This window comes from Chrysemys picta, chromosome 2 (assembly GCF_011386835.1).
Source record: "Chrysemys picta bellii isolate R12L10 chromosome 2, ASM1138683v2, whole genome shotgun sequence".
Taxonomy (NCBI): domain Eukaryota; kingdom Metazoa; phylum Chordata; order Testudines; family Emydidae; genus Chrysemys; species Chrysemys picta.
In genome coordinates, this window is record NC_088792.1 from 149,478,030 (window position 1) to 149,499,143 (window position 21,114).

General features: G+C 46.7%; 1 protein-coding gene across 2 annotated transcripts in view; it reads left to right on the forward strand.

Annotated features, from left to right (window-relative positions):
- Positions 1-4,666: 4,666 nt before the first annotated feature.
- The window catches only part of STARD7 (StAR related lipid transfer domain containing 7), a 39,684-nt gene continuing 23,236 nt past the window's right edge, over positions 4,667-21,114 (forward strand). The window contains exons 1-2 of one of the 2 annotated variants that reach the window (XM_024110474.3): positions 4,667-4,802; positions 4,951-5,376. In XM_024110474.3, coding sequence (XP_023966242.2) covers positions 4,973-5,376 — 404 coding nt within the window. In that variant the 5' untranslated portion in view covers positions 4,667-4,802; positions 4,951-4,972. Of the gene's footprint in view, positions 4,803-4,834; positions 5,377-21,114 lie in introns of those variants that run through there. The other variant, XM_005279226.4, reaches the window with a different exon arrangement.

A 21,114-nucleotide genomic window follows, 5' to 3' on the forward strand; every position in this document is an offset into this window, starting at 1 on the left:
CCCTGTGAGTCCTCACTCTTTATTTCACACAAGATTAATTGTCACCGTGCTGAGGAACAAGAGAAAGAAGGGATCACTCTGATAGTAGTTGGCACTTGTCATTTGTAAGATCAGTTTAACAAGCCTCCTGACTCCTCTGTGACACAAGAAACCTTTCCATTTCAGAGAAGGGAAACGATGAAAGAGAAATTGGGTGACTTGCGCAAAATAACAGATGCAGAGCTGGAGGTAGAACTTGGCCATTCCTTGCTGCTAGTCCTGGGCTATAATCTGCAAGCGGTTGTTACTTTACATTCCATTGCTGGGACCAATCATGCTAAAATAAGGGTGATTGAATCTCATGCTTCAGGCTGTCAGCCTGCCAGGGCTCAGAAAGGGCTTCTCACTCCATGTCCATTATTGTATTACTGGCTGAGAGCCTTACCCTGGGGGGTTTTGGTAGAATGAAGCATCAAGGAGAGCCAACTGCTGGAGCCTTGATTCGACAACATGGATCAGTCACAGATTTTGCTATGGCATTTTGTGGATGAACATGGCTCTAGAACAGGGGTTCTCAAAACTTCATTGCACCGTGACCTCCTTCTGATAATAAAAATTACTACATGACCCCGGGAGGGGGGACCGAAACCTGAGCCCCATTGACCTGGAGGGGGGCCTGTAACCTGAGTCCCAACATCCAGGACTGAAATCCTCAGGCTTCGGCCTCAGGTGAAGGGGCTCGGGCTTCAGCCCTGGGCCCCAGCAAGTCTAAGCCAGCCTTGGTGACCCCATTAAAATGGGGTTGTGACCCACTTTGGGGTACTGACCCACAGTTTGAGCACCGCTGCTCTTGAAGAGAAGGAAGCTGTTTGTTCATCCTGGCTATCTGTACATTGAATACTAGTGCTGTTTGAGTTTGATCCTGCTCTCCGGGTGCAACTTTAGTGTGAGGGGACTATCAGGTGCTAAAGACGTGCAGGGCCTTATGTTTGCTGGGAGCTGTTGTACATAATGGATTGAATCTATCCCTAGGGCTGAGTAGAAAATAGTCATAGCTGTGGATACTATTAGATTTTAAATTTTATTAAAGCTAATGTTAAAATTATATAATACACAGGTTGAGAAAAGAGTGTCTGTACATCGGGGTATAGTGCTTAGATTATCCACAAATACAAAGTTTGTTTTTAAAAGTCATATGATACACATAGTGCATAATCAGCAATAACCCACATTTAGGTGAATAAATTTAAGAATAGTTTAGATATTAGCATCATGAAAAGTTGTACAGAGATTTGGTTGTGGAAAGCAAAATATATCAATGAGTGAAGATTGTTCCTCGGTAATTGAGAATTAGGATAGGTTTGTCCATTTTGAAAATATAATCCATGAGGAAAGTATTTGAGTTACTTTCCCCACTGCACTTCTCATCGGCACTCCAGCTCATCCCCACTGGTACTGCCAATGTCTGGTGCTGTGTTCTACGTAGATGTCTCTCCACCATCTGATGGCATCCAACACCATGAGTTGCTGCATCAGCTGAATGTAGCATTGACCAATTCCGCATTCTCTCAACACTCGCTAGTTACTGGGGTCCAATGTGCCCAAGGCTCTGATGATCAGTGCGTGTCCGAACCTGGTAACCCCTAGCTCTCAAGGTTTCGGGCAGAGAGGCGTATTTCTCCACCTTTTGAGCTTGGGCATCGTGGAAGGCCAGAGTCCTGTTCTCAAAGGGCACTGTGATGTCCACCATGATGATCTTCTTCCGGTCCTCGTTGGTGATGACTTTGTCCGGTCGCAGTTGGCTGTTGGTTCCGGGAATGGTGGAGTTCACAGCAACCTTCCGTACGAGTGGCGGGATGGCTCTGACCAGGCGATCTTGGATGGTGTGTCGCAGCTGCCAGGCTCTGGAATGGGGCTTGCAGCTACACAGGACGTGGGGTAATGTCATTAGCATAGCTGCACTTCCTACATCACTTGTCCCGATTCCCGTGATGGACAGCTCCGTTCAGTGGGATGCAGTTGAGCCAGGCCCTGTGGATGAGCCTCCAGTTGGCAAATCAGGTGAAGCTGCCCCCGGGGAGGAAGTGGTTGCTGGCGTCCCACTTGCACATCATCTCTAATGCCTTGCCCTGGTCCGGCTTCCGTTTTAGGTTTTCCACATACTGGCAGCGGATGGCATCCTTCAGGGTCCTCTCCACTAAACTGCTACCTAAATGCTTGGCCTTAGCTGAAGGGTAGTAAACTACGTAAGAACGGCCATACTGGGTTAGAACAAAGGTCCATCTAGTCCAGTATCCTGTCTACCGACAGTGGCCAATGCCAGGTGCGCCAGAGGGAATGAACAGAACAGGTAATCAGCAAGTGATCTTGGATGGTGTGTTACTCATTCCCAGCTTCTGGCAAACAGAGGCTAGGGACACCATCCCTGCCCATCCTGGCTAATAGCCATTGATGGACCTATCCTCCATGAATTTATCTAGTTCTTTTTTGAACCCTGTTATAGTCTTGGCCTTCTTCTGGCAAGGAGTTCCACAGATTGACTGTGCCTTGTGTGAAAAAATACTTCCTGTTGTTTTAAACCTGCTGCCTATTAATTTCATTGGTGACCCCTAGTCCTTGTGTTATGAGTAATTAACACTTCCTTATTTACTTTCTCCACACCAGTCATGATTTTATAGACCTCTATCATATTCCCCCTTAGTGGTCTCTTTTCCAAGCTGAAAAGTTCCAGTCTTCTTATGCTCCTCATACGGAAGCCGTTCCTTACCCCTAATCATTTTCGTTGCACTTTTCTGAACCTTTTTTGAGATGGAGCGAGCACATCTCTGCTTCAGCTAGTACCAGTGATATCCAGTGTGTGTAACTGGATCAGAATGAACAGTATTAGTCATTTCCTCTTACTATCTGCACCAGTGTATCTGGATTTGGAGATGAATAGACCATTGGATTGGGGGGAAGGGAATTTACTCTCCTTGTCTGTTCAGGCCTAGGATTTCCACAGTGGAGGCTGTCGCTGCTCCAGACCCTAAGAAGGGGAGCTAGTCTTCAGCAGTGGGTTTCCTCCTCTATTCCACTTGAAGGTTTCCCCTGTTTTAAAGGGAGTGCTTTACCTTTTCATAAGAGGATTTCAGTCTTAGGTTGGTTAATGGATAGCCGCCATCCACACATGGTCCTCTGAGTGGCAAAAAGAAGGGCAATCAGTCATCTGGTTCAGTGCTGTCACAGAAGTGTACTTTAACCTTCCCAGAGGACTGTCCTGTCTTGGGGGAAGGAGTTCACCCTCCATTTACTTTTACTCAGAGATGATAAAACTCTGAGATGGTTTGAGGGGTGGGATTTTGGACTCCCAATTAGTTGTCCCATTTCATAATGGCTTAATTTTCATACTGTTCCTTTCAGTGCTGACATACACACTGTGAATCACTCCACTGCCATTGCTATGCAGCCACTTCTGGGATGGCATAAGACAGCTATCTAATAGTGTGCACCAAAACCATAGGCACATGGCTGCAGTGACTAAGACAACTAGCAGGCAAAAGGAATTGGTCTGTTGAGTTTGCCTACAGAGAAAGGCAGACGTGTGATTTTTCTAGCACTTTGACAGGTACCACAGCAGGAAAAATCTACAATGAGAGGAAAAGGGTGTATTGCCATCTCTGCCACTAACTAGGGTGACCAGATGTCCCATTTGGGGGGACTTTTTCTTATATAGGCACCTATACTCCCCACCCAGTCCCGTTTTTTCACAGTTGCTATCTGGTAACCCTACCACTAGCTCTTCTTCTACCTGCCTCTGTGTGTGTCAGGCCCAGGCAGGGATCCTGATCCTGGAGGCCTCCTCCCTGATCCTGGTCTTGACTTGCTAGGAAAGCAGTCTGGATGTGCCCGCTGAAGAAAGCCAGGCAGGAGGAACCATCTAGCCGGACCGATGTCTGCTGGTGGAGTCTCTCAGGAGACAGACTAGAGACTTGTAGGAGAAGATGGCTCAGCTGCAAAGCATCCAGGACCACGAGGACTTCAGTGACAGGATGCATACGGAGACATCTGGGCTTGAGGAAGCGAGCCAGTGAGAGAGGACTGCAGCAGCACGAAGGGAGGGAGAAGAACCCCCAGCTGCTCAGGAGGGGACTGGCTGCTGGCCACCTGGGGCAGTGGTGTTTGGAGATGCTCTTCTGTGGGGATGGAAGCATGCCGGCCTGGCCTGGAGATGTGCTGCCTGCCTAGAACCCAAATTGGACATAGCTCAGTGGTTTGAGCATTGGCCAGCTAAACCCAGGGTTATGAGTTCAATCCTTGAGGGGGCCATTTAGGGATGTGGGCCAAAAATAATGAATGATTTAGTTGGGGATTGGTCCTGCTTTGAGCAGGGGGTTGGACTCGATGACCTCCTGAGGTCCCTTCCAACCCTGATATTCTATGAGTCTATGACACATAAGCAAAAGCTGGCTGATTTTTCAGCCACTCTGGCCACTGCTCGCCCCCCTGGGGCCTGGCTCCATAGCTCAGGGGGTTGAAGGTCACCCACAGGGGCACCCCGGCGCAGGCAGCTCCCTGGCCAGCCCACGAGCTGCCGCGCAGGACCCCTGCGTCTCCAAGGCGCCCGCGCTGGCTCACAAGGCGGGGCGGCGCCCTCTAGCCTGCTAGGCGGAGGAGGGGCTGGCGCGTGCGCCACAGACAGACGGCGCCGCGCACCAATGGGCGGCCAGGGCCGGCCGGCGGGAAGCCAATGGGGCGGGCGGGCAGGCCCACGTGGGAGGGGTGGGCGGCGCGCGGTAGCGGTTAACCTCTCGGTAGGCGGCGGGGCCGAGGCCGGCTCTGAGGCGGTAGGTGCGGGGGCGGGTTCCTGCCCGGGCGGGGCTTGGCGGCGGCGGGGCGCCTTGGTAACGGCGGCCGGACGTGGCCGGCCGGCTCGTGGGGCCCGCGCGGAGCCGGGGAGGCCGCATGGTAACGGGCTCTGCTCTCTCGCGCTAGGACGCCGCGCGGCTCGGCCGGGATGTTCCACCCGCTGCAGTGGAGGCCGCCCGCCAGCATCTATTCCTACTGCGCCCGCTCGGCCCCCTGGGAGGGCCGGCCGGGGCCCGCGCCGGCCCTGCGGAGCCGCTACCAGTGGCTGCTGGGCTGGTTCCAGAAGGAGCCCGGGAAATGCCCCGGCCCGAAGAGCCTCCTGTCGCTCCTGGCCAGTCAGTGCAGCTACGTGACCGGCCAGCGGGTGCGGCGGGCCCAGCAGATCGGGCAGCTCTACGGGAACATCTACTCGGAGCGGGCGCGCTGGAGCCTCTTCAGCGGCCTGTGGCGCAGGTTCCAGGCCCGGCACGCCAGCGCCTGTAAGCTGATGGCCGCCCTCACCGGCGTCTTCCTGTGGGAAGAGGAGCGGATCCAAGAGGAGGAGTTGCGAAGGTGGGTCTTTCTGGGGGTCCCTCCGGGCACTAGCAGCCCCTGGTCCCGGGGGTGGGGTTACAGCGATCGGGAAGAGGAACCTGTGATCTCATGTTCCTTAAAATAAGTATCCACAGGAACCCTGCATTAAGGCAGCTTAATGTAGTGTTCCCCACGTGCAGAGGCGTTTCAGGGGCGCCATCAACTGATCTAGAGATTTGCCAAGTTTACAACAGGCCACATTAAAAGTGCTTGCAAAGTCCATATAAACTAAAATGTCAGACAATGACTTGTTTATACTACTCTATATACCCACTATACACTGAAATGTGATTACAATGGTTATATTCTAATTGGTTTATTTTATAATTATGATAAAAATAAGGAAGTAAGTAAATTTTCAGTACTAGTGCGCTGTGACACTTTTGTGTTTTTATGTCTGATTTTGTAAGCAAATAGGTTTTAAGTGAGGTGAAACTTACACAAGACAAATTAGACTCCTGAAAGGGGTCAGTTGTCTGGAAAGGTTGAGAGCCATTGCCTTAATGCACTAGAAAATCAAGGCCATAATTCTGTGATGGATGGATGAGATGACTGGCGAGGGCCTTTCTATCTCTAGCCTCTGATCCAAAATATATCTATTCTTTATTAACAAGAGTAGGGGCAGTTCATATTTTAAATATCTGATTAATGGTTTTGTGATTGGTTGGGCCTCAGAAACACAGATGAGGGGTGATATGTCATACTTTAGCTTGAAACTGCCTGTAGAATGAAGGTTTTGAGGGAGGTACAGAGATGTAGGCTATTCCTGACTTGGTGCCCTCTTATCCAGATGTTTAAACTTGTTTCCATCTTTTCTTAGAGGTTAAACACATTATATTATATCTATTAAATCACAGAAACTCTTAGAAGTGAAATAACCCTTGCATTTGCACCCATCTTTGCTACTTTATCTGTTAAGGGTTAAACAAAACCCTTCATGGCTCTGTATATATTTGAAATACCGAGAATGTTGTCTGTTTTTCCCTGTTTCTTTTTGAGGGGCTCAAGTGTGTATCATAAGTTTTCTTAGGACCCAATGTTGTAAACAGGTAGGCAGGTGCGGCCTGATCCAATGCCCAGTGAAGTAATAAGAATTTTTCCATTGACTTGCATGGGTGTTGGATCAGACTTACCATTAAGGCTACTCATGGGACCGTACAGTAGTTATTAACATGCTTAAATATTTATGGGATTTGGCCTTTTAAAATTAATTGAAGGGCTGAGGTCATGAATCTAACACAGATCCATTTTCATATTTATTAACAGATCCATTCTTTTGTATCAGAAAGCTCATGAAACTTTGTGTGTGTATATATATATGTGTGTGTGTGTATGTATATTAAAAAAAAATGCAACTATAAATTAGCTTATGGAAGTCCCTAAAGCTGTATTGGTGAGACCAGCTACCAGTCATTTTCTTCAGCTTTGTGGTATTAATCACACATTATGGTTGATGCTTTTCTACTCTGTCATCTTCTGTCTTGTCAGTTGAATTCTGTTATCACATTGTTGGGGGGGGGGGGGTTTGTTGTTTTTTTTTTTTTTTTTTTTACATTTAGGTGCATAACCTGTTGCTCATTAAAACTCTGTGATAGTGAGCTTTTCTACTTTTATTTCATATCTATTTTCCTTATTTTAATATCTTAATATTTAGTTTATTGTTGATGATTGTTGAGGGGGCTTTTCCCTTCCTTAGTAGTTAAAAAAACACATTTTTAAAACTATCAGGTGTGGTAGCAGGAAGTAAACTGCTCCAGTAAACTCCAGAAAGTTCCACCACATTTCTAAGTAGTTATGTTTTTTTCCTTCTCTATAGAACTGACTTGATGAGTAAGTTTTTTCTAGTACCAAAATTTCCCACCAGAGTGGATAAAAATCCATTTGTTAAATAAAAAATCTGTTTTTATTTTTTTTTATTTTGTTTAAATTGTTTTCTTTTTTAAAAATAAACCTGTTGAAAATAACATTTTGTATTAAATTCAGATAAGGCCTAAATTTACTATAATTTCTTAATATTTAAATAAAAAATAAATATGCTGAGTCCATGAGCCTCTATCAAAAACTTTGAGTTAAAGGCTGCTTTTCTATATAAGGACAGATGTGTTTTCCCCCTGATTCTAACTTTTAAGGTCACACTGTATAAATGTGGCACAGTAGGTCAGCCTAAGTAATTTAGGAGACTTCCATTTTCAAGAGACTTGGGCTCCAGTGACTTTCACTTAAGCATATTTGAAAAATTTCCCAGGCTAACCTAATATAATCAGTTTAATTCACTAACTACAGTTTATCCCTCTGTTTAATAAATGATTTTTTGTCTGTGAAACATGTTTTGGATACATAAACTTCTCTTATCAAAACATTTAAAGTTATTTTATTTAATAAAAATAAATTTTATATGCTGTTGTTGGCCTATAGGTTTTTTTTTTTTTTTTTTTTTTTTAATGCAGGGGATCATGAGAAGTTTGATTCCACAAGATTGATACTGTGTTATCCAGTACATCAAGTTTTTAATGTGACTAGCTTGGTATAATAATGCTTAATGTCTGGTTAAGCCAAGCCTCCCTTTTACCATGGCTCCCTTTGTAAAGTAGATTGCTTAAACCTTGAGTTTCTTATTTCCTCAAATGAATTGGTTTATCATGGATTGTCATTGACCCAAGAGGCTTCCTAGAACTAAAATGGGGAGTGTTTGGAAAAAGAAATTAATTCGGAGTCATATCTCCTTTTTAACTCGCTAGAGCAGGGGTCGGCAACGTTCGGCACGCGGCTTGCCAGGGTAAGCACCCTAGCAGGCCAGGCCAGTTTATTTACCTGCTGACGCGGCAGGTTCGGCCGATCGCGGCCCCCACTGGCCGCGGTTCACCGTCCCGGGCCAATGGGGGCGGCGGGAAGCCGCAGCCAGCACATCCCTCGGCCCACACCGCTTCTCGCCGCCCCCATTGGCCCGGGACGGTGAATCGCAGCCAATGGGGGCTGCGATCGGCCGAACCTGCCGCGTCAGCAGGTAAATAAACTGGCCCGGCCCGCTAGGGTGCTTACCCTGGCGAGCCGCGTGCCGAACGTTGCCGACCCCTGCTCTAGAGTGAGTTGAATATGTTGTTCAAAGCTATTTGAGTTTGTTTAAAAAAAAAAAAATCTGACTTTCTCTCTATCGTGGTTCAGTTGCTTGATGTCTGTGATGTCATAGTTTTACTAGTTGTTGTAGATGAGGTAGACAAGACCTGAATTTTTAAGTGTAGAAAGAAATGGAAGTTTTTTTCACATCATAAAGAAGTGCCAAAACAAGGGAGTAGTGGGCGGGGCAAAAACCCTTTTTTGGGGTTCCTTTGCAGGCCACCTTTAAAGCCAGTTTCTAGTACTGTAAAAATTACTAATGGCTCTGCCCTTTCTTGTGCGGGGAGTAATTCTTCAATAAAATCAGCTGCATACAGACTTCCTTGCTCAGTGTTTGTTTCACTTAATTTTAACTGGGGATTGTAGGAGCTTTAAAAAGCAGATTAAAAAACTAGCTTATTTAACTGTATGGTATCTACTCCTGAAATGCTGTTCAACCACCAGCACACACAGAGCTGGGATTTTTTCATCTGAGACCTCAAAGCACTTGACAATGGTGTGAATGTGTCATTCCCATTTTACAGATAGATTGAGGTCAAATAGGAAGGCCGACAAAATCAGGAGAGGAACCTGGGAATCAGGGTGCATTGACTTAAATCAAATGTGATTTAAAATCATGGTTCAGCAAGAAGAAAACCTGGTTTTAAATGATCAATTTTAATCTTCTTTTGCATTTGTAAGTCTTAATTCTTTTCCTAAAGAAAGATTAATTCTCATTCGTTGGTAACCATTAAAACATGTTGTTTTGCAACATAATATAGTCTTCAGTAACTGGTTTATTAAACCAAGGAATACTATCTGTAGTAAATGAAATGAAGGAATTGTTTCTGGTCACCATGTCCTTCAAGATTTCAGAACTTGTACTTCTCATCCTCATGTCACATTTTTATTCATGCACTGGAAGAGGAAAACAAGCTTTCTTGCTTTTTCAACTCTATTCAAAGTTGAGAAACTGATTTCAACTATTAATTGACCTGAACTACTTGAATAAACTGAAATGAAGCAAACATTCTCTTTGCACGTGCAGAAGAGTCTGCTGCTGTCAAAAGCTGGGTTAGCACTTCAAACTCTGGTTTCAAGTGCTTAGCCAGTGACTTGCACCAGCTCAGTAGTTTGACTTTCTTTAAAACTTCAGCAGCAAACATGTGCAATTCAAATATTTTTATTTAAATGATTATAATAAATTCAGACCTTAATATAAACAAATTTCAAATTAAATTTGATGTTATCAAAAAGAAAACTGCATTGGATTTAAATAAAAATCTGATTTAAATTAAAAAACAAAGCACTTTTTATTTGGCTCCCAGCAGCCCTCTTCTAGTTCTGTGCTGAGATTGCACTTTTACTAGCTGGTCCTACATGTACCCTTCCAAATGCTACAATTTTAACTCTCAGGCCTCTGTCAGTTGAATACTGTTATGTGAATGTGCTCCTCTGCATAATCCTGTTTTACTGTCACGTTTCTCATGAAGTTATAGAGCAGCTTAAATAAAAATAAAGATCTATTCATTAGTAACTGATCTAAAACACTGAAATGGGTGTCTGACGTTATAGTATCAAATCTAAATAAAGATCTCGGACAATGTAGTTGCATTTTAAGACTGTTCTCCTTTGACAACTTCTGAAAAGGGTCAGTTTAAGGGTCTCGATATGCAGTGATTATCATTTTAGGAAGAAATGTAAAGAACATAGGGGTTTATTCTATGTACAGTACAGCACTAAGCTATATATAAAATTATTTTTAAATAATGAGCAAGCAATCCAAAATTACTACAAATTCTATAGGCAGAGGCAGATCAGAGATTTGTGGGGCCTTGGGCCAGAGCAAGTGGGGACCCCTCCCCACCCTTTCCGCCTGCAGACCCGATCCCCCCCTTGTGTGCCTCTTGCAGGTGCTCTGTGGACTGTCACTTGGGAACTGGTGGGCTAGAGTGGCAGGCTTCGTCCTGAGTGTCCTTGGTTCTAGAACTCAGTCTTTAATACTAACTTAGTACTGAATGTGAGGCCTTTTATAGAGAATAAATGACTGGCTGGAAAAGAGCCTGAGTTGAGGTGTTATATTTAAAAAAAAAAATCCTTAAGTAGATCTGTACTGAATATTCATTAGAAATCCTGTTTCTACTCCCCTTCCCCCCCATGTTGTCCCTCTACAGTAGCATCTGATTATCTTCTTGCATACTTTTTCTAAATAGACTGTTTGGGAATAGTGACAGACCTTAGCCACAGCTGAGGATGTAATGGAGAGAGATGAACATGGCGTACAGATCTGACCTATATTCAGAGTGAAAGATAGTGAGAGTGACGTCATCTGTTACATACAGGGAATCCTCAGATTTACGACACAATTCGTTCTTCAGAATTGTGTTAAGTTGAAACCGCTTTTCTCATAGGAATCAATGGTATGAAGGTGCTGAACCAAGGCTTGATACACTATTTTCACCACGATAGCCCAGATTTTTGTACTAAATGAATTATAGATGACTAATGTTGGAACGAACATCAATGTATTTACTGTACACTGTATCTTGTAAACAGCATTCAAATAAACATATAAACTCACATACGCTACTCAGAATTCCAGCAACACGGGCTAAGAAAGCCAGGGAAAAGATCACACGTGCTGAGCCTCAGCCGATCACTGTTCAAGCTTTCTGATTGGCTCCCGGTCCTGGGCTCAGTCAATCAAAAACAAGTGTCAATAAGCTACCCTGCTGCCTCGAAGCCAATCAGAAGTGACCCCTTCCATCTCAATACCAGTATAACTCAACCAGGAAGTGATTTCAAGCAAACTATGCAAATCGAGCATCAAATCAAGTGTCGTAAGGGCAAAATGGGCAGTAAAATTGAAAAGTGTCTGACGTAAGTTGGGCATTTTAAGTCCGTGGACTCCTTATACTTGGGAGCTTCCACTGCTGAGCCTTCAGATACTTGAAGCATCAAGTCTTGAAACCTTACTAGCCCCAAGTTAGCTGCCCATCAGGTCATGTGGGATGTGCTGTAGGAAATACTATATGCTGGAGATGAGTGCTTCGCTGATGGTACTATGGAGTGATAGATGAAAAGTGTGTGCAAAAATTGTCCAGGGAATTTGTCGTCGTGTCCCCACCACCACCACCAGGGAACCAGAAATTCCCAACCAAGAAATGCAGAACTCCTGGAATTTTGTTTGGAAGCTCGTAAGATTTACATGTCTGCTGTACTCGTGGGTTTATTTTTAGGTTGTAAATACTGCAACAGGGACTGTCTTGTTCTGCGTCCTGTTTGCTGGGCACCTTAGCAATGCAGCCAGAGCATTTATTTGCCAATCAGAAATTACTTTAGCACAGGTTTGGTATAGGGTAGGGTTACCATACGTCCGTTTTTTCCCGGACATGTCCGGCTTTTCGGCAATCAAACCCCCATCCAGGGGGAATTGCCAAAAAGCCGTACATGTCCGGGAAAATGCCGGCCGGGCACTTCCCCTCCCGCGGCTGCTCTGCTCCTCCCCTGACTCTTCGGCTCTGTTTAAGAGCCGAGCTGTCCGAGCGCTATGGGCTTCAGGCAGCCCCCTTGCCTCCGGACCCCAGCCGCCGGCTGGGCACTTCCCATGCCTCCAGACCCTGCGCCGCCGGAGCCCGGGAGGGGGGCTGCCCGAAGCCGGTAGCGCTCGGGCAGCTCAGCTCTTAAACAGAGCCAAAGAGTCAGGGGAGGAGCAGAGCCTCTGGCCGCGGCGGCTCTGCTCCTCCCCTGACTCTTCAGCTCTGTTTAAGAGCCGAGTGCTACAGACTTTGGGCAGCCCCCATGCCTCCGGACCCTGCGCCGCCGGAGCCCGGGAGGGGAAGTGCCTGGCCGGGGGCGCAGGGTCCGGAGGCATAGGGGCTGCCCGAAGCCCAAGCGCTACCAGCTTCACGGTTTGCTGGGCAGCCTCCAGACCCTGTGCCCCAGGCTGGGCGCTTCCCCTCCCGGGCTCCAGCTGCGCTGGGGAAGCGCTGGCGGAGCGCAGGGTCTGGGGGCTGCCCGGCAAACCGTGAAGCCGGTAGCGCTCAGGCAGCCCTTTTCCCGTGACTGGGAGTGGGAGGGAGGTTGGGGCGGGGAAGGGAAATGGGCGCAGCCAGGGCCCTGTGGAGGGTCCTCTTTTTTTATTTATTAAATATGGTAACCCTAGTATAGGGGAATGTAGGCAGCTGCCTCACGTTGGTAATTTGTGCACTTTGATTGACCTTTGCAGGTTGCTACAAGGCAAACAGTGATCTGGGGAGGGAGAGGCCTGGTTTGAGAACCTTCTAAACTGATTCTGCCAAGTTGCTTTTGTGGACTCTTTATCTGTTCTAGGTGCCTGCTGAAGTCTGGTGCCAAGGTCAGAAGTGACTTACATGATTATAGAAATACAAACTGCAGCCAGGCTTTTCCCCTCCCTCCAAAATAAAAAACAAATGAAAAGGGAATTTTTAAGGCAACTTAGTCTCCCTGCTGTCCTCCCTGCAGTAGTATGAATGTATCAAAATTAAACACTTAGTGCAACTTTAGCAGATAAAAGAGAGACAAACACTTCTGTAGTACACCTCTACCCCGATATAACGCGAATCCGGATATAACGCGGTAAAGCAGTGCTCCGGCGGGGCCGGGCTGCACAGTCCGGTGGATCAAAGCAAGTTCGATATAACGCGGTTTCACCTATAACATAAGACTTTTTTTGGCTCCCGAGAACAGCATTATATTGGGGTAGAGGTGTATTTGGCTACCAAAGACACTGTCATCAGGGAAGCACCATCCCCCTACTGCTGGCTCTAATAAGACAACTTGCAGGGGCCAGCCTGGGCAGCTTTCTGGTGGCTTTCTGCATAATGTATACATGAGGAGACTTAGGGCAAGTCTACACTGCAAAATTAAGTCACCTAAGTACGTTCACATACAGCCACTGCAGTAATTAAAATCACTCTTGCATGTCTACATTATGCTTTTTGTGTCAGCGGTGCACATCCTTACTAGCAGCGCTTGCATCGATGCAAAGAGCAGTGCATTTTGGGTAGCTATCCCACTGTGCAACTTGCCACCACCTAGTGCAGGGTGTTTTGGGAAGGGTTTACAATGCCTTATGGAGGCAAACAAGTCATGCAGGGTTGATTGAAACCATGTTCCCAATGTCCCGTGAAGCAATTTTCTCCCTCCCATAATTTTATCTGCATCCTATAATGTTCTGCGCCTCTTTTCAAAAGCCCCATATGTCCGCCATATCTGTGAGAAGCATGAATCTGACACAGCTTTGCACTATTGTGATGAGTGTTCCAAGCACAGTTTGCCCGACCCTCAGTATTTGCAGAGCCGCCAGAGAAGTCCCGGGGAACAAGACGATTCCTTGAAGGTCAGATTGCTGTGGGACATAAAAAGATACAATTTAAGGTTATTGTTAGCATTCACGGAGCAGCCACAGATGGTGGAGCGTCAATTCTGGGCCTGAGAAACAAGCACTGACTGACTGGGATTGCATCATTGTGCAGGAAGCATGTGACCGTGAGAAGCAGGCCAAGGAAAAGGAGGGCTAGTGAAGGGGAAATAGAACTCAGGAACAGGTTTGGGTGTTTGGCTAACGAGGAGGGGGGGCAGCAGGTGGTAACTGAAGGCGAGAGGGTGAGGAAGAAGAGAAGAGCAGCTAGTCCAATAGAGAGAGGGGAGGAGTTGATGGAGACAGCACCAAATCTGGGCCCCGGGAGGATACAGGATGGCACAAGGGGGAGTATGACGGAAAATAGGAACGGACACAGGTTTCAACTAGAGGGAACAGAAGATAGATTGGTAGATCGCACTGTCACCAGGCGACGGCAGGTTTATGTGGTTGGGGACTCCTTACTGAGGAGGTTGGATAGGCCTGTGACCAGGGCGGACCCAGAAAACAGAAGGGTGTGCTGTCTACCGGGCGCAAAGATACGGGATGTGGACCTGCGGTTGAAAAGGATACTAAAAGGAGCAGGTAAGAACCCCTTGATAATCCTTCGTGTCGGAACGAATGACACGGCTAGCTTCTCGTTAGAGAGAATCAAGGGAGATTATGCCAGGCTGGGGAAGACGCTCAAGGAAATAGAGGCTCAGATCATCTTTAGTGGGATTCTGCCTGTTCCTAGAGAAGGGCAGCAAAGGGCTGATAGGATTGTGAGAATAAATAGTTGGCTAAGGGAGTGGTGCTATAAGGAGGGCTTTGGGATGTATAGCCACTGGGAAGCTTTCGGTGACAGACAGCTGTTCTCAGGGGATGGACTTCACCTGAGTAGGGAAGGAAATAGACTTCTGGGAGGGAGGCTGGCTCATCTCATCAAAAGAGCTTTAAACTAGGAAGTTGGGGGAGACGGTTGGGAGATGTACAGTTAATCTCCACGCCAGATTCCAACATTGAAAAGGTGAGTGATGAGATAAGAAGAGATATAGCCGGGGGGATGAGATTGGACATAAGAAGGAGAGGGGGGATGAACAGTAAGGGATCCGTAACAAATTGCATAACTAATGGGAGACAGGCTAAACGGCATGCATTAGGATGTTTATACACCAATGCGAGAAGCCTAGGTAACAAAATGTAGGAATTGGAGCTCCTGGTCCAAGAAATGAAACCGGCTATTGTAGGAATAACTGAAACGTGGTGGAACGGCAGTCATGACTGGAGTACAGGTATGGAAGGGTATGTGCTGTTTAGGAACGACCGGAATAAAGGTAAAGGTGGGGGGGTGGCATTGTATGTCAATAATGAGGTAAGCTGTAAACAAATAATAACTGATGGAATGGATAAGACGGAGTCCGTCTGGGCAATACTCACACTGGGTAAAAGAACTACTAGAGCCTCCCCTGGGATAGTGGTTGGGGTGTGCTATAGACCGCCAGGATCTACCCAGGATATGGATAAAGAACTATTTAATGTGTTTAGGGAAGTAAATACTAATAGGAACTGTGTAATTATGGGGGACTTTAACTTCCCAGATATAGATTGGGGAACAAATGCTAGTAGCAATAATAGAGCTCAGATGTTCCTAGATGTGCTTGCTGATCAATTCCTTCATCAAGTAGTAGCTGAACCGACGAGGGGGGAGGCCATTTTGGATTTGGTTTTGGTGAGTAGTGAGGACCTCGTTGAGGAAGTGGTTGTAGGGGACAACCTTGGCTCCAGTGATCATGAGCTAATTCGGTTTAAACTAAATGGAAGGAGTAACAGAATTAAATCAAAGACTAGGGTTTACAATTTTAAAAAGGCTAATTTTAATAAATTAAGAGGACTGGTAAGGGAAGTGGATTGGGCAAACATATTAATGGATCTAAAGGCAGAAGATGCCTGGGATTATTTTAAATTAAAGCTGCAGGAGCTGTCGGAGCCCTGTATCCCAAAAAAGGGAAAACTGTTAGTAAGCAAGAGATTTAGACCGAGCTGGATGAGTGACCGTCTCAAAGGGGCGATTAGGAAAAAACAGAAAGCGTACAAAGAGTGGAAGAGGGGAGGGATCAGTAAGGAAACTTACCTTATTGAGGTCAGAGCATGTAGAGATGGAGTGAGAAAGGCCAAAAGCCGTGTAGAGTTGGACCTTGCGAGGGAAATTAAAAGCAATAGTAAGAGGTTTTATAGCCATATAAATAGGAAGAAAGCAAAGAAAGAAGAAGTGGGATCGCTGAAGACTATAGCTGGAGTGGAGATTAAGGATAATCTAGGCATGGCACAATATCTAAACGAATACTTTGCATCGGTGTTCAATGAGGCCAGTGAAGGGATTAGGAATATTGGCAGCATGACAGAGGGGGATACAGGAGGGGGGATTACCATATCCAAGGTAGAAACCAAACTTGAACACCTTAACGGGACTAAATCGGGCGGACCGGATGATCTTCATCCAAGAATATTGAAGGAACTGGCGCGAGAAATAGCAGGCCCGTTAGCGAAAATTTTTAATGAATCTTTAAACTCGGGGGTGGTACCATTAGACTGGAGAATAGCTAATGTGGTTCCTATTTTCAAGAAAGGTAAAAAAAGTGACCCGGGTAACTACAGGCCTGTCAGTTTAACATCTGTAGTGTGCAAGGTCCTGGAGAAAATTCTGAAGGAGAAAGTAGTTAAAGACCTTGAGGTCAATGGCAATTGGGACAAGTTACAACATGGTTTTACCAAGGGCAGATCGTGCCAAACCAATCTGATCTCCTTCTTTGAGAAAGTAACAGACTTATTAGATAAGGGAAATGCGGTGGACCTAATATACCTTGATTTCAGTAAAGCGTTTGATACTGTACCGCACGAGCAATTATTGGTTAAATTGGAAAAGATGGGGATCGATATGAAAATCCAGAGGTGGATAAGGAACTGGCTAATGGGGAGACTGCAGTGGGTCGTACTGAAAGGTGAACTGTCAGGTTGGAGGGAGGTCACCAGTGGAGTTCCTCAAGGTTCGGTTTTGGGACTGATTTTATTTAATCTATTTATTACTGACCTCGGAACCAATTGTAGGAGTGGGCTGATAAAGTTTGCGGATGACACAAAGTTGGGAGGTATTGCCAATTCGGAGGAGGATCGGGATATTCTGCAGGGAGACTTGAATGACCTTGTAAATTGGAGTAACAGAAATAGGATGAAATTTAATAGTGAAAAGTGTAAGGTGATGCACTTAGGGATGACTAACAACAATTTTAGTTACAAGCTGGGGACGCATCAGTTAGAAGTAACGGAGGAGGAGAAAGACCTTGGAGTCCTGGTAGACCGCAGGATGACTATGAGTCGACAATGTGACGTGGCGGTGAAAAAAGCCAATGCGGTCTTGGGATGCATTAGGCGAGATATATCTAGTAGGGATAAGGAGGTGCTGCTTCCGTTGTACAAGGCACTGGTGAGACCTCATTTGGAGTACTGTGTGCAGTTCTGGTCTCCGATGTTTAAAAAAGATGAACTCAAACTGGAACGGGTACAGAGAAGGGCCACTAGGATGATCAGAGGAATGGAAAGCCTGTCGTATGAAAGGAGACTCGAGGAGCTCGGGTTGTTTAGCCTAACCAAAAGAAGGCTGAGGGGGGATATGATTGCTCTCTTTAAATATATTAGAGGAATAAATACCAGGGAGGGAGAGGAATTATTTCAGCTCAGTACTAATGTGGAGACTCTTGCCTACATGCTCGGGGTTCTACTGATCGCCATATTTGGGGTCGGGAAGGAATTTTCCTCCAGGGTAGATTGGCAGAGGCCCTAGAGGTTTTTCGCCTTCCTCCGCAGCATGGGGCAGGGGTCACTAGCTGGAGGATTCTCTGCTACTTGAAGTCTCTAAACCACAGGATTTGGGGACTTCAACAGCAGAGTCAAGGGAAAGGGTAGGGACGGCTTTGCGGCCTGCATCATGCGGGAGGTCAGACTAGATGATCATAATGGTCCCTTCTGACCTTAAAGTCTCTGAGTCTATGAGTATGGGATGATGAACAGTGGCTGCAGAACTTCTGGATGCACAAGGCCACATTCCTGGAAGTGTGTGTGGAGCTTGCCCCAGCCCTCCAGCGTAGTGACACCAAAATGAAAGCTGCACTAACAATGGAGAAGCAAGTGACATCGCTGTGTGGAAGCTTGCAATGACCGATTGCTATCAATCGGTCAAGAATCAATTTGGTGTTGGGAAATAGACCATGAGGGTTGCTGTGATACAAGTGTGCAAGGCCATTAATCACATCCTGCTATGAAGGACTGTGATTCTGGGCAGTGTGCAGGATATAGTGGATAGTATTACTGCAGTGGGGTTCCCAAACTTGGGGCAGGAGGGGAAGGGAGGCAATAGATGGAATGCATATCCCTATTTTGGCACCAGACGACCTTGCCACAGAGTACATCAACAGAAAGGGCTACTTTTCTATGGTATTACAAGTTTGGTGGATCACTGGGGACATTTTACCAATATCAAAGCAGGCTGGTCAGGGAAGGTGCATGATGCACGATTTAAGAATACAGGCCTGTTCAGAAAGCTGCAAGCCAGGGACTTTCGAGACCAAAAGATTACCGTTGGGGATGTTGAAATGCCAATAGTGATCCTGGGAGACCCAGACTACCTCTTACTCGTGTGGCTCATCAAACCATCCACCTCGACAGCAGCAAGGAGTGTTTCAGCTACAGGCTCAGCAGGTGTAGAATGATAGTTGAATGTGCCTTTGCCGTTTGAAAGGCAGCTGGCGCTGTCTACTCACGAGACTAGACCTCATTTAAAAAAAAAAAAATCCCAATGGTTATAGCTGCCTGCTGTGTGCTTCATAGTATCTGTGAAGCAAAGGGAGAAACGTTCCCGCGGAGGTGGAACGTCTGCTGATTTTGAGCAGCCAGATACCAGGGCTATAAGAAGAGCTCAATGGGGAGCTATATGGCTCAGGGAGGCTTTGAAAGACCATTGTAATAGTGACCCAGAGTAGTGTGTGTGCTGTAGTGTGCTCTGCCTGGCATTCTCCCCCCCCCCCCCCCCCCCCCCAGTATGAACCTTGTAATGAATGCGGGGGGTGTGTGTGTGTGTGTGTGTGTGTGTTAATATAACATTGCAAATGCACCTGTTGCTATTATCTGTGAATGATGTTGGCCCCAGCGAGCATATGCTGTGAACTAATAAAGATGAATTAGGTTTCCGTAAACTTTTATTTCAAACCTATGCAAACACAATATTTATAACTGAATGAAACTTCATTAATACAGGGAAAAGAACCTCTAAAGGGGAAAAGTCATTTTCATTTCACAAACACACTGACCTCTGAGAGAGAGAGGGTTGGCATGTGTGTGGCTTTGATGATCTGTACTCTTACCCAGGGTGAAGTGTCAGGGGTAGTGCAGTGGCTCCAGATGCCACGTGGAAGGGGGAGGGAGGGTTGTGTAGGGAGTTCCGGAATGCAATTCTTTATGGACTACAGAGGGAGATGAGCATGGGTCTGTTGAATCTGAAGGTCAACAAGAGTCTCTAGCATGTCTGCTTGCTGCTTGAAGTGCTAGCATCTCCTGCAGCACATCTCTCTCCTTTTCTTGTGCTTTTCTCCTCTCCACACTATCCCTGTCCGTTCTGTCCATGAGGGTGATCCTCCAGGCCATGTGCTCGACAGCTGAAGCACCAGAGGCTTGCAGGATCTCTGGAAACGGGTCATCCCAAATCCTTTTTCTTCTCCTCCTTATCTGGCTGAGCCGTGCCGCTGGCGTGGATGGAGTCTCGTGAAGAGACCCTGCAGGCCACATTTCCAGCTGCAAAAGATACAGTGCGCAGATGTACTATTGTGAGTGTATTCACAAACTAAATGGAAAGTTGGCATACTGACCTCACTCCCTTTCATCCACACAAGTTACAAGCACTGACTTCTGCTTGGGATTCCTAGACCATGGCGGCAGTCCCAGCCATGGTGAGTATGGTCCAGGGGGAGAGGGTGAGTTGGGACAGTAAAGCTGGGAGTAGCTCATGGGCAAGAGTATATGCAGATTGGGCAACTGAACTGAATACTGACACAGTTTTCCACAGGCAGTGGTGATTTTAGCTGAAAGGGAACAGCTTCTGCACAAGTCTGGCTGCAAACTGGGCCCCGTATGCTGCTAGCCTGGGTGCTGCAATTGTGCCTGCTGAAGTAATTGCTGAGTAGCATGGGAAAGTGTCCTAACGTGGCGGAAGAAATAAAGCAGCCCTCCCCAGAAACCTTTGGCAGAGGAATGCAGATTACCTTCAGGATCTCCATGGAGGATTTGCAGGACATCCTGGTGCACATGAGCAAACTGTTCTGCAGGGCCCCCTCTGCCTAAATGTACAGGGGAATGAGAAGCAGATAACCGACACAGGCAGAGTCACGATCTCATTTTCTTCTAGCATGATTAAAGAGTAAATGAACAGATGTGTCCCTGCAATGTCGAAGCAAACTGCATACTTATCAGAGGTTCCTTTCCCTGTATCAGGCTCACCAGCGCTGGACTGCAGAGACTGGCTCTGCTGCTCCAGTGTCAGAGAAAGGTCCTGGCTAGTCACGCCACTGGATCCCCTGGTCACCTGCCCCCCCCCCTCCACTCTTCCTCCTCCTCCTCCTCCTCCTCTCTCTCTCCCCTAACACCTTTTTGTTCACTTAGGGGGCCTGGGACTCCAGCTCCCCCGAAGTATCCAGGGTGGTTGTGGGGTCTCTGCCGAGGATGGCATGTAGCTTTTTGTAAACGCACCATATCTGTGGCTCCGTACCAGAGAGGTTGGTAGCCTCCTTTCCCTTCTGGTATGCCTGCTGCAGCTCCTTGGCTTTCACACAGCACTGCTCCAGGTCCCTCTTGTAGCCCTTCTCCCCCATGCCCCAAGCAATCTGCTTGTAGATATCGACGTTTCTGCAGCTGGATTGGAGCTGTGCCTGCATAGCCTCTTCTCACAGACCCACCACCTCCTGTGTACTCCAGGCAGGAGCGTGGAGCCAGCATGGTCAGCTGCGCAGTTGCTAGGTGAGTTCTCCACGCTGAGCAAACAGGAAATAGAATTTCAAAAATGTGCAGGGCTTATATATCTAGCCACCGGGCAGCAGAGTTCAAAACGGTGACCAGAGCAGTCATGGCGGGGCATTGTGGGACACCTGGTTGCCACTAAAGTCCATGTAAATAATGCAGTGACTGCATTGACCTAACTCCGTCGACCTAAGCACTAC